The sequence below is a fragment of the Athene cunicularia genome (genome assembly GCF_003259725.1).
Source record: "Athene cunicularia isolate RWA chromosome 7 unlocalized genomic scaffold, athCun1 chr7_part1, whole genome shotgun sequence".
Taxonomy (NCBI): domain Eukaryota; kingdom Metazoa; phylum Chordata; class Aves; order Strigiformes; family Strigidae; genus Athene; species Athene cunicularia.
In genome coordinates this window covers 36,662,341-36,680,793 of record NW_020799107.1, presented here as the reverse complement: position 1 = coordinate 36,680,793, position 18,453 = coordinate 36,662,341, and the positions used below count along the sequence as shown (strand labels likewise).

The window sequence follows — 18,453 nt, the reverse complement described above, 5'->3', positions numbered from 1 at the left end:
GGGGGGGGGGGGGGGGTCACTCGGCACCAGCAGCCCTTCGCAGGCAGGCCACGGCGCGGGGAGAGGGGTGGGAGCTCAGGCCACTTCCATCACCCAGGAAAACACACTGCCTTGTACTGTTAGCTGGGGTCAGAAGCAATAAAAAGACATTTTTTAAGACCAAACATCCAAGGTTTTGGATGTCGTGGCCACCAGCTCAGTGGCCAGCAGGCAGAGGTGAGGCCTGTGTTTGGGTTCAAAGAAGCAGCACGGCCCAGAGCAAATCCTCCAAATGCTCTTGCTGACCTTGCACTGGGTTTGCTGTGTTCAAAACAAGTGTGCTTTATCACCAAAGATAACACCAGAGCATGCTTTGAACTGCTCTGCCTGTTCCCGATGGGGCTGCAGGGTTTGTGCCACCCCGGGACCCCAAACAGACCTGTGCTCAGCATCACCATGTACCAAAACTTGTAGACAACACAAAAACCTCTCCTGGTTACTGCTGAGCAGAAGTCAGCAGGGACAAATCAATCCCTCGCCAGCGCAAGCACTGTTTTCATGTGTGTGCTCCCAAGGGTAGGGACAGGGAGAGAGAGGAAAAATACAAAACGGGGAAATATAAAAGCATCTTTCTTCTGAAGGAAAGTGTTTCCCACGGGATGCCAGAAAACACTTGGCCAGGAGAAAACTCAAAGGAGGATTTTGTCACAGGGAGACGGAGGGGGCCCTGCTGGCACCTGAGCTGGGCCCGACACGAGGCTGGAGGTCGGGGACGTGGCGCGGGCGAGGACAACTGCGGTTCATCCTCCCTTTGTTCTAAGGCAGAGCTACAAATTTAGCTCCCGGTCTGTAATTGCTGTTAGTGGCAGCTGATCTTCCTTCTGCAGGGGTGGCTCCAGGCCACAGTCCCCCCGCAGCAGCAGCCAAGGCGCTGCATTTTTAGCAGACTATGGCAGAGCCCTGCTGTGCCCTCCCTAAAGCTCCGGGGTTCGGGGGTTCGGGGAGGTTGAGGGCCCAGCCGCAGGGTGGACCCGCCACGGCTGCCACCAGGCCCAGCCCAGAGAGCAGATCCGCGCTGCGAGGCGGTGGAGACCCGGCTCATACTCACGTCCAGGTACTCATCCAGGCCAAGCTTGGTAAATTCGTACTGCAGGTGGACTCTGAAGTTCATGTCCTCCACCGAGTGGACAACGATGTTGATGAACTGCATGCAGGCCACCTGCAAGGAGAACCCCCGCACATGAGGAAGAGGCGGCGGCGCGGCCCCGGCTGCCCCCCGAAAGCCCCAGCGCAGGGTCCCCGCGGGCCACACACGGCCAGCGACCACATTTCCGTGTGGTTACTACCAGGGGAAACTGTGACCCACTACTGCAGCTTTTTTTTCCAAGCCAGTGTTGGATTTGAGCTTACGGCGTGTTTGTCTGCTGTGATAAAGGGAAACACAGGTTCCAGAAATTAAGTCATGTCTGCAGAGTCTACCTTTACTGCGTGTCAGTGAACAGAAACGCTTTCCATGCCAGCTCGCACGGCCAGACATCGTACAAGCACACAAGCTCTTAAGAAAACAATGCTGTTTCTGAAACGGCCTGTAAAAGTGAGATTAATTTTGCAACTGGAACCCCTCGCTTAGGAAACGGGACTTTCACAAAAGGCGCTTTGTTGTTTGCAGAAAGCATATTTCCAAAGCTGTGGTTTGGTAACTGAACCAGGGACCAGATCATAGGAGTTGGCGTCCAAACACGTCCGAGCACAGTGAAGGCAAGGAAAAGGCTCTTGAGCGAAGCAGGTCACGAGGAGAAGGAGCAGTGGGGGAAAACCTCCTGCAGAGTGGCAGGAATCAGGCTGCCAACCCCAAAAGGTTTGTCCTTTACTTGCATGTAAGGCACAGCCAACTCCTGCTCTGCACAAGTATCCCCAACCCTCCTTCTGCTCGCAGATGACCACGTCTGTCCCCCTCTGAGCTGCGTTAAGAGAGGGCTTGCCTAGTCCTTGCTGGGTTTTTCAAGGGCATAATCCTATCCTGCCAGCAATGCGACAGGATACCAAGCTTCTCAACATATCTGGGAAGCATCTCAGTGGTCCTAGAACAAATCTGAGAGAAGATAAAATCAAAGCAACCTGATTTTACCCTCAGGACAAGCCTCCAGGAGACCCCACGCCTCTGGGTCGTGTTGTGGGAAGCAAGAGCTGAAGGTGACTCTCTAGACTACCAGTTTATGACAGGAAATTGGCCAGTTCTCTGTGATCTGCCACAGGGCCCAGAGGATAAACCCGTGGGCAGGAATCTGCTGCCCGGTGGCCTCTGACTACAGGGCTGGCCGGGATGCCCCAGGCTGCTCCCTCCAGCAGCCGCTGAGCTGCCATAAAAATGTTCCTGGCTGCGCTGCCCGGTACTGTCCAGCTTTGGAACTGGGACCACAGGGACACAATGAGCCAAAATAGTTAAACAAAGGTCAGTCAAAAGCTTTCAGCTGCATCTTCCCATGGAGATCCTGACCAGTGTTAACCACTCTTTCCAAAATGACTTTCACTCTAGATAATGCAACGTTGTGAGACTGGTAACAGGGATCACCCCAAGGAAGAGAGGAAGGAAGATGGTCTAAAGACTCAAGTAGGAGCTCTGCATCCCCACATCTCTTACACCAACAACCTGATCCACACAGCTGGAAACAGAACTTCAGGTTTCGAGTCGCTGCAGGGCCCTTTCCAGTTCCTGTGGCAAACGCTGGTTCCTCCTAGTGCCAGTCGTGGCCAGCTGAACCCTGCTGTCCTCTCACACCACCCAGAGCCAAATTCCCCTATTTCAAAAGCACTGTTGTTGTACTTGCTTTGGCTCTCGCAACGTTAGGGCCAAATTCTCATTTCCTTTCTCAGATCCTTACATACACAACTAAGGAATTTATCAAGTCAAAGAAAACTAATCTAAGAAAGTTGCGTTTAAAATGAAGTAAGTCAATATCAACAACAGGAACCTTCTCCAAAATACTTCTGCGTTTTTGTTGCTCTTTCCTCCCTGTCGATCCATGCAAGTAACCGCAGCCCCTTCCAGCTAGTTCTGCAGACAGCTCTCCATTTAGGGCAGGGTGAAAGCCAGCTCCTGCAGGAAGAGCTCTTTGTTTATGTTCAGTCGTTGCAACTCCTTGAATTACTCGAGCTGTAGCGTTATGTCTTGGAGCCTGGGCTCCAGCATCTGTTTTATCCTGCCCTGTGGAGAGGAGAAACGTCCACCCTGGGCATCAGAGCAGTACGTGGAGGGGGCCAGAGGGTGACAGGAATGAGTGGATCTGACAAATTATTTGTCATGAGCTCTCTCTTCCAGCTTTAGGCTTGTCACACAGTCAAGCCCTTAGCTGGTGGAAGCAGCCAGTGGATTTTCTTATAGGGTGTCCAGTTGGATGCCAAATATTCACAGCTCACGGGGCTTGTACAGACACACACACAAGGGCATGTTCCCTGTTATATCCTTACAATACACCATTTCGTATCTTAAATAAAGACAAGGGATGATTTTTTTTAAAAAAAGAGCGGACACATCGCGCTGCTCACAGCGAGGTGGCTGGCTGCAGGCTGCTGTCACGGCCTTGCTTCCAGCCTGCCCTGAGCTGTGCTACTCTCCTGCTCCCCAGATATGATCACCCCTCCCTGTGAGCATGGGAAAAATGACTAAGAGTCGCGTGTTGAGGACTGACAAATCTCTCTGTTAAATCACAGACTAAACTGTATGTACATCTGAGAATACTAATGTATACTGTGACCACCAGCATGTCCTTACTGGGACTGCAGTAATAAGGAACCAAACCAACAACCAAACATGTCGGAGAGTTACTGAAAGCAGCCTGCTAACATGAGTAAAATTGCAGGGATCGCTGTAACTTTTTTAAAAAAAAACCCAAACAAATAAGAATGAGGCCATCCTATCTCACGCACACCACCTCCTTGTTATTCTGCTGTCTGCTCCAGGGTGTGAGCCTGCCCTGGCCATCGGGAGTCTTCAAAGCCTGTGGGAAACACCACGCCAGGTGCTTTAACACCTAATTCCTGGCAGACAGAGGTCTTTAACACAAAGCCCAGCACTAAAACAGTATAAAGTGTCACAGATGCTTAACAGAGGCCTCAGCAGACCGGCCAGAGTGACCAGGTGGGAAGCCTTCCTGCTCTGCTCTCACCTCAAAACAATCACATCAGATCCGAGGGACTGAGCACGAGCAGCGCAAGGGAGACCACACTGACCATGCCAGCACTGGTTTTCTAATTAAAACCAGGACTTGAAACTTCTCATGCTCCTGCTACAAGCACTCCCTTGCCACAGACTTTAAAGAAGTGGACACAGAAGTATTTCTGATATCGGACACGTAACCAGCTGGCTCATCCTTAGTGCCACGAGCTCTGCCTTTCACGTGGTGCCGCCGTGCAAGCTGGCGCTGGGGTCTGGGGGTGCCAGCCACAGCTTCCTCTCCCGCCGTTCTCTCTTGTGCTCCAGGGGAAGTGGATTTGGTGAATAATCATGCATATGGAACCAGAAGTGGTGCAAACGACAGCTATATTTATCAGCAGATAAGGACAGACAGCAGCTGCAGCGAGTCTGTCCCACACTTCCCTGTCTGTGACCCTGAGGATGCTGGCGCACGGACATCACACGCATCTTGATGTTGCAGAAGCTGCAAGTGAAATAGCACACGGGACCAAATGGCCACTTTCCTCTTACCTTCACTACGGTTCAAGGCATTTCTTGAACTGAACGGAAGCTAAAAATGAAACGCACATTATGTAGTGTGTGATATAAAATAACGGTACTGTGGTAATTTTAGACCAAGGATCAGGAGGCAGAGAAATCTCTACAATGGCAGGACCGGACACTAAACACTGAACCCGAAGTTTGCTGATGGTAGACAGCACTCACCATGAAGTCAATGTTGTTGTCTTCATTTCGGAAGTGCTCCATCAGCTTCTCAAAGCGCTGTTTCTCTCCACATACCTACAAAAGAATCACCACGTGTTTGTTAAACTACAGCTTGCAGGAGAGAGTACGAAAACCATTTAAAAAGCAGCTCATCTGCTTGCTCAAAACCTCTCCGTCCAGGATTCCTCTCTTGTTAAAAATATTCTTCTTCATGACAAATCCAGCAGGGCAATCACAGGTGAACACCTGCAAGTCTACAGGGTCAGGTACAATTATAACATTAACTCTTTGTATTTCTTTTTCCCCCAAAAATTAATCACACCCTCTGATGGTAAAAATGTAAGCAAGAGTTGCACTGCACCAGGTTATGCCATGGGAAGACTCGGTCTCTCACCATTCGGAACTGGCTTTCCACTGCAATATAATGTAATTAGGAAGAACAATACATTACAGGGAAGAAAAAAAAAAAATTATCACCGGTTAAATGAGGAGTGAAACACATCAGTGTAACTATCAGCTGGTCAGAATTACAGAGCCATAATATAGGGGTGTTGGCGAGAAACACAAGCAACTTGAGGGAGAAATAAGATTAAAGATAAAGCAGGTCTCAGGATATTGTTTAAATCTTATTACTTCCCAGTAGCTTCTCTGGCTCAGTCCTACTTTCCCCAGCACACAAACGATCTGGAGTAATCCACGCCAAAATCACAAAATATTAAATAAGTTGCAAAGCGAAAGGGAGCGGAGGTGAGCACCAGGACGTGCACCCGTTTCCCTGCTAAGCTGTCCCCAGCTTCGCCCTCCTCAGATGTTGGCTGTTTGCAGAGGGACAGGAGAAGCTCCCAAAGAAGCTGGTTTGTTCTTAAAGGTCCTGAAAAGCAGGGTCTGGTCATCTGGAGGACTGAAACCTCCCTTCTGCTGAGGAACAAAGCCCTCAGTGAGCCCAAGAGGCTCCTTCCTTCCTCAACCCGACCTGGCCCTGTGTCCTGGGTGGGCTGGGTGCCACCAATCAGGGGCTGGGACACGGCAGCGGGACCTCCGACCCGACCCGTCCCTGGGGGGGCCCGTCACCCGGCCAGCAGCACTCCCCTCTGAGACATCAGCTGCTCCTGCCCCGAAGAACCAGCTCGTGGCACGGTAGTTATGTGGAATTAGCCAACGAATGGTAATTAAGGATTGGCGGGAGCACTGGCTACTTCTTCTGTAGAAACTCTCAGGCAGCGGCCGGTTCTTTGTACATATTTCTACATTTGTGTCTCCCACAAGGAGGCCAAATCCCCAACTGGGGTTTTTAGATACTCCCCAAAAGCAAACTGTTCACAAAGCATGCATGATTATTCCTATCCCCACATCAGCTTTCTCTTTCTCAGTGCCTACACTACAGCGTGTACCTACACAAAGATTAAGGCACCCAGCAGACTGCACTGAAGCCACACAGAGTTGAGCGGGACCTAAACTGAGCTGATCTCGGGATCTGCAAAGCACTGTGAGTAGGGGCCTGCTGGGTGACCTCTCGCCACGCTTTCCACTGTCTGTTATGACTGAATAAAACATACTTGTGGTGTATGTGATACATCTTCTGTCATTCCTAAGCAAAACTGCCACAACTGGGTCATTACTCAGATATTTGTGGTCAGTACCTGACGTCAATGGGAATTCTGCCACTGAGTCTCTGCGAGAGGACGGGGACACTGGTTACGATGAACTATTTGATAACATTACCATCAATATTCATGGCCACAATACCACAAATTGCAACTAATGGGCTCTGAGCAGGCTCAGCGACCCCCACTTGCACAGCCTCTGGTAGGCAGGGCGCTCAAAGCACACACAAATGCTTGCTCAAGTTGTATTTAAATGTTTCCAGCTGAACCTTAAGAGACTCACAAGGTAGAATAGAAAGGCTTAAACAACAAAGCATGCACCCTCCTCGTGAAAAACAGATTACACTTGTTGGTCAAGCAAATTATCATGACCTTAACCCAAAGGACTCGGCTCTCTCCACAGCCTATGCTGTGAAAGTGGTTTTAAAGCATTAAATGCCTTTATGTGGGTTCTACACCAGGCTGGTAAAGCACACATTAAGGTTTAAGATAGGGTAAGACAGAGCCCAGACAGATCCACTTGTGGATGGAGCAAATCTCTTTGGTATCACCTGGCCAACAGCTGCACAAGGGGTGAAGCACGTTGTGGTCCTCGGAACATGGAAAGGACGGGTGAGTTTGTAAGGCCCCTACTATTCAGCTTCAGGTTGTAAATCTTCTGCCTAATCTCGGGGTTTTTTTCAGGAGTAACCCTCATAAAGCCTCCCTACAGCGTCAGGAACGGCCTTGCTGGGAGATGAAAGCCCAAACGCTGCACAGACGTTGCTCATGGTCGGAGCAGCGAGGTGAGGCATCCCGCCCCGCTCTCCCGCTCGCCGCAGCCAGCTCCAGGAACCATTTTGTGGCAAAGCAGCTCAAGTTCATTGAACGCAGAACAATGTGACCCACTCTGGGCACTCACCATGAATGTCCTACCAAGGGCGCCCCAAAAGCGGGGTGCAGCCCACAGGCCTAGAGCTCAGCTGCGCTGTAGCCCCCTCCCGGGACACAAACGCTTCCACGCAGGAGCAACTCGGCCTTCAGGAGAAGGGACGAAACGCTGCGAAGAGGCCGGCCTCCGTCAAGAAGAGCCAAATTGAAAACCAGAATCTGGCCGAGTTTCAGGAACCGACCGGCACTGTACGGATCAAAGGCGGCAGCTGCCCGCCGATATAATTTGATTTTGGAGGCGTGCGCTGGGCCCGATCCAGCTCCTGCTCAAAGCAGACCCAAAGAGCCCTCTCCTTCACTTGCACCACAGGCTGCTTAGATACACTCATCCCTACATTATTATCCCAAGCCATTTTTTTCCTACTATAGTAAATGGGGCAGTATTTCAGCTCAACCAGCTTCTTCCAGCACTCTCTGCACTCTCCCCTCCCCACAAAACTGTTAGGAGTCAACACAGCAAAAGAAAAAAAAAAGTAGGCTCATCTACTTTGAGCTCTGAACAATCGCATCTCTCTTGCAGCCACTCAAGAAAAAAATAGAGTAATTTAAACAAAATCACATATCGTGGAAACCAAGGTAACAACGGTGCATATGATCGCTCAAGAGCAAAAGCCAGAAGGATGATTTCTGAACAATCTAATGTAAACTGTTCCACATGGATGAGAAAAGCTGACATAAACAACTACAAGCCATTTATGGCTGACTAATTAAATTAAGGAGCAACCCAGAGTGATAGAGCCCCAGCAGAGAAGTGCCGATGCCAGGACGCAAGCAGCCCTGGCTGGCTGGGATACAGCAGCTGATAGCAAGAGGAAAAGCAACAACCTGCGGCTTTTGGTGGCTGCTCGCAGATATTTCACACTATCATCAGATGAGTCAGTGCTGGGAACATGTGTGTTTCAAGAGACAGCGAGCTGACTTTCATGAAATGATATAATTTATCCTGGAAGATTAAAGAGAGTGAAACTGTAGATGAAGCCTACAGCCTGAAGATTGGCCAAAATCCAAGACGAATGCTGAAATCAAATCCCACCACATAAAACCATATGTTGCCGTTTATATTTGAATAAATTTCCAAGGTCTGTCATTTGAAAGTATGGCTGGGACTAAGAAAGGCTGATCTTTCTTTTATTAGCATTATTCTGTGTAAGAAGCAAGATTAAATGAGTTACCACAGCTATAAAAAGTCTCTACTTAGGCTGTGAAAAAAAAACTTTTTAGGTTGCATTATGCCCACGTCATTCTAGAAGAACAATATGGCTTTATGGAAAACCACCCACAAAGGATCCTTTCTCTGGAAAGGCTTTGGGTGCTAATGAAGTAAACCCATCACAGACCTATTACAAAGGTACAATACAATCCTATAAGGAAGCAAAAGGCTCCATTATGAAAAATTTAGTGATGATTATATCCATATCCACCTGGCAATGCTCTCCGGTCACACAGTTCACATCCAGACCACCCAAGAGCCAAGTTCAACTCTCACAACACTCATGTTGCTCCTGCTCATGTAGCTGGATTACTGTAAGATTCTCCGGAAAGGCAACCTGGGTATTTTGGAAAAACTGAAGATGTTTTCATGTGCATCACCCTCCCACCTCAGTTACCTAATGCCACAAAGTACCACCTCATTTTGTTGGAGGATGGAACTCATAACTAAAACCTCGCCACAAGCAAATACAGCGTGTTCCAGGCGGAGACGGCAGCGAACACAGGAGCCAACACAGGCAGGATTTCAGGGTTTGGAGCTGTAGCTTGTTGGCCAACGGTGCAGAAGGCGCAGTGTGGGGCACGGCTGCCAGACCACTATCTCCTCCACATCTGGAGGGGTGACACTCCTACGCCTGAGAAGAGTGCCCTGTCCAGGCACAGCAACTGCCTCGGTGCAGCGTCCGTCTGTCAGCAGAGGCGGGGAGAGATGACAGTTCATGGTAGAAAAGGCATCAGTAAGCTCACCAACTCACCAAATGTCCCTCTGCCAGGAAGCAGATAACACCCTGGTGGTCTCCAACGCCACACAGAAAATGAAATAATTCCGTCTGCATTGACACTCAAGGTCTGGCACGGCAAAGGCAGCCAGCAGTGACCTCAGGGCAGGGAAAACTATCCTCTGAAGGACCAACTCTGAAATACCTAAACCTCAGCAAAGGCTTTGCAGTACAGGACATTTTCTGTCTGTGCAAACGTTAAAATGACCATCTAACCATGTGCTGCCCGAAGGTTGGTTGAAGCTGCTCCCTCCTCCTTCATTCCCCTTTCGAGGTCTGGAAGAGCGAGAAGCGGTAGCACGATTTCACCGAAAATATGTGCTGTGTACATGAACGCAGCCCCTGCTGGGCACTGCGTTAGAAATAGCCCGATGTATATGCAACCCAAAAATTCATGGGACCCTTTGTGAACCTTTTCTCCTGTCTGTGCTCCTTTGTCCGGCGGCACAATGCCGGCTTTCTCTCCCCCACAACAGCCCACTGTGATCAGCAGATCCCACCACCGGCAAGCAGCACTCCACAGGAACACTTTGTTTGGACTGATCATGCTGACATTTTTGCAGTTTGCTGAAGAACAAAAAAATCAGTTTTCCCATAAGTTACTGGTTAAGTAAACAGTTATTTAATACTTACTAGGTTAAAATACCTTTTCCTCCTCTACCAGCAGGGTTAAGGCACTCTCAAAATACTACTGGAGTGCAAAAGACAACAAACGCATTTACATTTTCCAGCACTTACAAACAGTTTCTTCTACTACTGTGTTATCATAATGGCCTGTAAGAATAATTCAGAACTGCTGTTTTCAGTGCTGCCATTCATTATCCAAACAGAGAAATCTGACTCTGAATTAAGTATTGTCAAAATCGAGGGCTGAACAATATTGTCTCACTTTGCCGGAGTGAAAACCGATGGAGGTAAACAATGAGGTTCATTTGCCATGCCCCCGCCTTCCAGCTCGCTGACCAGCAATTCAGATGAGCCCGGCCTCTGGAAGCTCAGCATTAATAGTCATAACCAGGCAATGCGTGAGGGGATTTAAATTCTTCTCACCTGGCAGATATTTCTGAGCAGCAAACACGTAAGTCAATTAAACTGGTGTTAAAACAAGGGGGAGCGCCGGCGTAGCGGAGCCTCTCTCATCCCCCGGCCTCCAACAACTTAGGTCAGCCCTTCTCTTCCCAGCACAGGGGGAAGATCAGATGCTGGAATAATCACCAGACAACGAAATTCTCAAAAGTTTTCTGGATTATCTGAATTGCAATTTTTGGCATTTCTTCTTGTCTTGGAGCAAAACAAGGTGGTTTCTTGAAAGGTACGGTTGACCTTAGGAAAAGCACCTCAACTCTGTTCTTATTTTTAAATACTAAAATTATTTCCCATGCAGAGAAGCACGCAAGCATACACTCACCTTACCAAATTCAATTCTTCTGGTATATGCCTGTATAATAAGCAATTTAACTGCTTTGCTGGCTGAGAGCCAAAGTCGGGAAGTGTTCCCTGCAGAGAGCCAGGATTATTTCTGGCTGGCTTTCTGTCTCACTACAGATCCCAGTCAATACTCTGCCTCCCCAGTTTGGACCCGTTTTAAAACTACTATTGTGCTTATTAAAAAAAAAAAAAAAATTAAAAAAAGTGGTAGAGTCCTCTTTTTTTTCCCCCCTGCAATATTTAGTTGTTATTGAAGTAAATTCTCCTATGTTTAAAATGGAGATTAACAAAAAGCTGCATAAGGTCCTTGTAAGATTGTGCTCCTTAAAATGTTAGTTCAGAGTGCTGTGAAGTATATTCAAAAACTGTCATTTTCAGATCTTCACTAAAGCTGAGGAAAACAGCCTTTGCACAAAACCCCCGAATTTCTTTGTAACTGTTTTCATTATGCAATTGCATTAGGGTTGTGATTTTTTTTCAATGTGTCTGTAAACTTACTGAAGCCATTTGTCTATTGGCTGCTACGCTTTCAGTAAATGAAAAACATGTAAACCATGTAAATAAAACAGCAAACTAGAAATGCCACAAAAATTTTCAATTTTGAAGCAAGGCCATAAGTAAGTTAGGAAACAGCTTTCTGCATTCATAGCCCCAACAAGCTTTAAATCTGTTGAACTAGAACTTTTGTGTTATTTCTATTTCTGGATGTTCTCACCAGATTTCATAACCTTGCTCACAGCTTGCCTCTCTGCATTATTTCTGTGCTTTAGCTCTAATGAATCCTCATTTAGGTTTGGTGATGCTGTGATAGCCTGTGACCAAATGTGCAGCCTCGGAACTGGGGAAGGAGTTTATTTCGGGGCGTGGTGCCGGGGGGGTCTCGCTGCCTGCTTCCCAGGGACACCCCGCGATGCTGCCTGAGCCAATTAGACTAATTCAGGTATTTTGGGGGATATATGATGCACTAAAACCTTTGCCTGCTGGCTCTGTCAGTGAGGATTTCTACAACGAAAGAGAAAAAAGTTGAGAGACTCTGGCTTATAAGCAAACATTCCTCAAGAGTCAAAGCTGTCTGTATGTATATACACACACACACATATGTGTATTTACATAAATATGGATACATAATGGGCAAAGCATTATGTTGTTAGGTGCACACCACTGTAAGAAACTTTCCTGTGAAGCAGAGCTAACCCAGAGCACAGCTCGGAGCTGGCCTGAGGAGTCTGAGCCATGGTCACATCGTCAGGGTCCCCCCTCCAGGCTCCCTGCGAAGGGGCTCCAAGGAAGAGCTGGCCCCAGTTACATAGTGCACTGGTCTGCAGGAGAACGTAGTGTGTTCACTCGGCGGGTAAGAGCTGGCTGGGTGGTTGCACTCAAGGAGCTGGGTCAGCGGCTCCCTGTGCCGGGGAGAGCAGCGCCAAGTGGCGGCCTCAGGGGTCGGGGCTGGGGCTGGCGCTGTTGAACATTTTTCCTGGGGACACGGACAGTGGGATCGAGGCACCCTCAGCAAGTTTCCAGATGACCCCCGAGCTGGGTGGTGTGGTTGATACTCTAAAGGGAAGGGATGGGCCATCCAGAGGGACCTGGACAGGCTGCAGAGGGGGAACCACGCAAACCTCATGGAGTTCAACAAGGCCAAGGGCGAGGTCCTGCACATGGGTCGGGGTGATCCCCAGAACAAACCCAGGCTGGGCGAGGAGGGGCTAGAGAGCAGCCCCCAGGAGAAGGACTTGGGGGGGTGGGGGTGGAAAACTGATTGTGAACCAGCAATGTGTGCTGGGCTGCACCCAGAGCAGGGTGGGCACAGGGCCAGGGGGGGATTCTCCCCTCTGCTCCACTCTGGGAGACCCCCCTGCAGGGCTGGGTCCAGCTCTGGGGCACCAACAGCAGAAGGACACAGATCTGCTGGAGCGGGGCCAGAGGAGGCCACGGAGATGCTGGGGGGGCTGGAGCCCCCCTGTGAGGACAGGCTGGGAGAGTTGGGGGGTTCAGCTGGAGAAGAGAAGGCTCCGGGGAGACCTTAGAGCGGCCCCCCAGGGCTGAAAGGGGCTGCGGGAAAGGGGGGGGACTCGTCATCAGGAGGAGGGATAGGACTAGGGGGAACGGGGTTAAACTGAAAGAGGGGAGATTTATATTAGCTCTAAGGCAGAAATTCTCCCCTGTGAGGGGGGTGAGGCCCTGGCACAGGTTGCCCAGAGAAGCTGTGGCTGTCCCCTCCCTGGAAGGGCTCAAGGACACCGACACACCCAAGCTCCAGCTCAACTGCTTTTGCAAATGTAAACCAGCATTTTCAGGAAACAGCAAGGGGAGTCAGCAACGAAAGAACAGTAAAACTAAGTTTTACTGTTGGCAGTAAAAGACGGCAGCTTAATTCTCTGTATACTCACACATACAATCACGCTATTAAAATGAATTAACTACTCTGAAAAAGCATCAGGAAAATATATCTTGTTTTCCAACAGTGCACTCAGCCTGCTTCAATTTACATGGGGCACAAGCTCTAAGCATCTGGTCTGTGACCCTCGGAGCTCCCCCCAAGCTGTCTCGTGGCTAACTCCTCTCTCCTTTTCTTCCCTTGGCATTCTGCTAAAGTGCATTTGCTCGTCCTGCAACACAAATCCCAGGCAACTCGGATAAAACCGCATAGCCAGTTCTCACAAATCCATGGAAACAAGCACAAAGGGCTGGGAACGCTGCTAAGGAAGCCCACTGGCAAGCGGGTAAAGGCAGGGTCATGGCTGTGCCGGAGAGCTCACCCAGCCACGGCTGTGATACCCCCTCCAAACAGCATCCACCCTCAGAGCGAGGTGCTGGGAATAAGAGGTGGCTGCAAAGAGAACCAGCAACGGGCCAGAAAGTGTCAAAAAAATAAGGGAATAGCCAAGTGCCCCAGCTATTCCCATGGGTTACCTGTGGCATAGAAACTCCCAACTATTTCCCGTAAATACAGCAGAATTCAGTCAAGCATCACTCAGAAAAAGGAAGTTTTCCAGCTGCAGAGCACAGCAGGAGCCGCTTGCTGGAGGCAGAGCCCTGCTCCCGCTGAGCAGCAGCCTCCAGCACCACCCCGACCTCCTCGCTTCTGCACCGGGACATCTCCGAAGCTCTCTGAGGCCCGATGACACCGAGAGTGGCTGCAGCCAAACCAAAACATCTGCTGGCCTTCCTGGCTAACAGAGCTTCTCCTAACCAGGACCTGACCACCCTGGCAAGTCCAAACTCAGCTGAGCAGCGGAGGCTTATCTTGACATAGGGGCTAAGGAGCACCTGGACTTCAAAAGCGATGAGATTTATGGAACATCTTGAAAAGAGAAGCATGGGATGGTGTAAAAATCCCCCTTGCCCAGGAACAAGCAGGGACAGGGTCTTCACAGTTTAATTTGAACTTTCTTTCCTGTTTAGCCCAGATCAAGATCTCCTGAAAATGGATGAGCTGAAGTTAGGCTGGAAATGGGATGATTCACCCGACATCTGCACTGGCCTGGACGGAACGACCAAACCCAGAAGGTGTGTGTACCTTTTGGGGCATTTCTCTCTTAGAGAGGTGGAAGTTGCCATTCTGTCAATGCCAAATAGCTCCCAAAACCTAAGCTGCAGAAAGCAGACACATACACTGTGAGAGACTGACCTAAACCATCCCCTGCTTGTACTCGACATGCAAACTCCTTCAACGTGACAAAGAACGCAAAGGAGGAATACAAAGATGGATGAGAAACTAATCCTGACGTCTCCCTTAAAATTCCTGATTCATTCTGTACAATAAAGACAAGGATTTCATTGTAACCCTGCCTGCCTTTTGGCCAAATTTAAAAAAAAAAAAAAAAAAAAAAAAAAAAAAAAAAAAAAAAAAAAAAAAAAAAAAAAAGAATTCAACAGCTCTGCCGCTCATTGGCCTGAAACAGGGGGCACGTGTTTCCCACCACCAGCGTGATGGCGTGAAGCCTGCTCTCCTCAGCTCTGAGGAACTTCACATCCATCACCTGCCTTTCCTTCCACCCACCCCAACCTACTCCTTCCCTCTCCTGCTCCACATTCCCCATCAGTAACAACGCTTCTGGGCTTTCTTTTCCTGTTGAGTACTGCTTTCTTCAACTCCATCTCAAGCTCCTGGTTTGTTGTGAACTTCTTGGTGGCTCTGAAGCAGCCCCCTGTCTGTGTGTGGAGAAGTTCAACATGATCTGAACCTTGTGCTGAAAAGCGAGCACCAGGTGATGTCTGTAAATGCACAGAGCCCTGCAAAGAGAAACAACCTGCGCACGACAATCAGGGATTCACGGGAAGTAACTGGACAAGAATCATTTTCAAGTGACAGCTTAACAAAACAAACCGTCCTCCATTTGAACATCCTGAGCCCGGCCAGAAAGAAAAAATCATTTTCAAATGAAAAGTCATTTTCAAAAAGAATTCTTGAAAAGATTCGCATCAGCTGTGGTTTTCCAGCTCAGTCAGACATCGAAAACCAAATTCTGTTTTCATTTACATCAGAGCAAAGCTCAAAGCCTAATGAAATATTTGATATTCACCCTGATGTAAATGAGAGCAGAATTTGGTCCGAAATATCCTGGTTTCCCTACTGACTTTATTACAGGGTGAGTGTTACGCGGGAGTTCAGGTTTCTTTTGAAGTTATTTTATGGCAAGGAGACAGAGTGGCAGAGATCTAGTTTGACGAGTCTAATCTGTCCTAAATATGCACGCAGTGTCTGATGAAAGAACCACAGAGAAGCTGTGGCAGCCCTGCAATGCATAGTTACAGAAGCCACACAAATATTATTGAGCTTACAGCAATTTAAATTGGAAGGATACTGCTGGAAATTTAACCCTGGGTACTTTACATGTCAGCAACTCAGAGATGTTTAATATGCCAGTTAAATGAGTTATAAACATGAAAACTTGAAACCATGACTGAAAACTTGCCCAGGAGGAAACTGGAAAACAACAGCACAGAGCAAGAAATAAGCAGCATAATCGGATAAAGAGAAGAACAGCTAAATGCAGAATTGAGGGAGGTAAAATCCCCTCTCCTTGCACACTTGCTTCACCTGCAACATCTGCCACTTCCACTACAGCAAACGACTCGATCAAACACAAACAGGCATGGGATAAATAAGTAACGGCAGACAAACTGAACGGGTTACATAGGAATTTCTGAATGTTAGCAGGAGAAAAGAGAGATGATGGAGCACCTGGAAGAAAATGAAGGAGCAAAACCTCGACTAAAGATGTCAGGAAGGTAAGAAGGCAAACGGGACGTGACACATCCCTCCCTGTGACACGCAAAGGGCCCGTTTAAGGAGCCACACAGACCGCCCCGACCGTGGTATTTGGGCTGTAGCCATTTGCCCAAGCTACCAGCAATCCCTCACACCATCCTCCCTAATGAATCTTATTTCTTCTATAATAGAGTACTAATAAGCTAGAAGAATTTAAGCCTGGAATAATAACACTGGACTTTGCATGTTTACAGTGCTTTTCCTATTTGAAGTGCTTCTCTCATATTACCCAATTGTTCTTCAGAACAATCTCATCTGCATTTGTTTCTGTGGTTCCTTCACCTCACAAAGGTGCAAAGACAAAGATACCAGTGGCTCACCCAAGGTGACTGACGAGTAAACGAAAGAGCCAAACTCCAGTTTCCAGTTCCAGCCCTGTGCCTGCATTCAAGGACTGCTGACCTTTCCCCAGCTGGAAGCAGAATGTCTCATTTCCATATTCTGACCACCCCTTCTGCTGGGACCCAGGAGCAAGGCTTTCTCCATGGTCACACAGTACTTCCAACTCGACTTCCACTCCAGAGCCGGGGACGCCTCGCCAGCAGCTGTGCCAGTCCCACTACCCCTGCCCCAGGCAGCTCTACACCACAGCTCACATCTCGGACAGGCCTGGTCTGGCAAAGCTGAGGTTTCTACAACAGGCCCACATTGGAGATTACTTCAAACTTTTTGCTCTAGCTCTGTGTAACAACGAGCACCTCACAAATACAGTTATTTGTCTGCGACATGCAAATATTTACACTGGCTGTAAATCAGAGGTTGGTATCTCCCCACCAGAAATAATTCCCAAAGCAGAAAAAGTAAAAAAACCCAATAGTCACAACTTGGTTTGTTGATCACCTCCGTTAACCCGCATAATTATAGCAACAGCAGCATGAAGGAAAAACATGCACAAGTCCAGTTGGGACTCATCAAGCCTAACAATTTTTTTGAGCTGGTAAGTCTAGATATATTTTTTCTTTGATAATAAATCCACAAATATATCTGGTATTCAAAATAAACTTGAACAGCAGCTTTCTAGGACTTGATTCTCACAGTAGTGCTTCTGAACCTTCAGACAATGTTCTCAAGTCCCATTAACCACTGTACACACACAAGGGATATGCTTGAACACAAACACCCATGAACGACACCACTTTGGCACACCTGGAATACCTGCATTGATTTCAGCAGTTGATGTTTCACCACAGACACTTGATTTTGTAATTTATTTGCAAATAAAATTTCTCCTGACAGTAAACCCAGGAGTTTTGCAGTTCAAGGGCTTGTGTAAATGGCTCTGAAAATGGGAGATCTAATACACCGTTCCTGGTTGTTTTATCTAAGAACATATAAAAGTGTTCAGAGACAGAAGAGCTGGAGTAAAGCTCTCAAGATCTCCATTAGTCTTCCACTTCAGAGACACAGCTCAACTGACCAAAAGGAAAAGGAAGCAATTTTCAGTCTGGATTCATCTTGTTGGGATTAAGGCTCTTTTAAAGACAAGTGTGCAAAATGATGGCATTAACATCACTCTCAGATTCTTTGCAGCTCAAAGTGATTTACGGAAAATCTGCAGTTTATGGAAAACCCTTACTCTAGGAAATTCAGCTGAATGAGGAAGCTCTAGCCAACGCCACGTGAGAGAACTACTGACACGTGCATCAAATTCTAATGAAAAGAGTAACGTACCTCCTTAAAATTATCAAACGCAGATAAAATGATTTCATGCCCTCCTCTGACGAGGCAAACAGCTGCTAAAAGTTCTAAGACAAGCGCCTTTGTCCTGTGAAGAAAAGAAACCACAACAGTCAGTGACCACCGCGTGATGAGCCACTTTTCTTTCAACCTGTTTGCAAAAGGGATGCGGAGACACTGGGAGACCCAGTTTGCATCCCGCGTATTTTTAATCTCTTGAAACTAGTAAACCTGCAAGATGCATGATGCTGAGCACCATCTGATCCGGGGCATTTGTCTCTCCCAGGATCATGCAGTTTTCCCCCCAGTTTAACACTTCTCAAAACATGCAAAAATTTAAATCATGGATTATACTGGTGGAAATTCAAGCAAACCAAAGGCAGTTGCATAACTCTGGTAAAGGCAAACCACGTCAGCCTTCGACAGCTCGTACTCCCGATGAGTTCACCTGCACAGACCTGGAGAGGAGGCAGTTTTACACAAGCCTGGATCACCACACATCAGCCGTTAGTCAGCCATCTTCTCCTCTGAGCCCAGTTTTTAATCAACACGCTCATAATTCAAATCTGTATTTTTCCTGATACAAATCTGAATTATTTTCTGTGATAATTTGTATTATTCATAGCCACAAAAAAAAAAAAAAAAAAAAAAAAAAAAAAAAAAAAAAAAAAA

At 47.9% G+C, this 18,453-nt stretch overlaps 1 protein-coding gene across 1 annotated transcript in view; it reads right to left on the bottom strand.

Annotated features, from left to right (window-relative positions):
- Positions 1 to 18,453, bottom strand: part of FMNL2 (formin like 2) — a 72,673-nt gene that overhangs the window by 20,779 nt on the left and 33,441 nt on the right. The window contains 3 exon segments of the mRNA XM_026852537.1: positions 1,088 to 1,198; positions 4,880 to 4,954; positions 17,776 to 17,869. Of these exon segments, the coding sequence (XP_026708338.1) occupies positions 1,088 to 1,198; positions 4,880 to 4,954; positions 17,776 to 17,869 (280 nt within the window).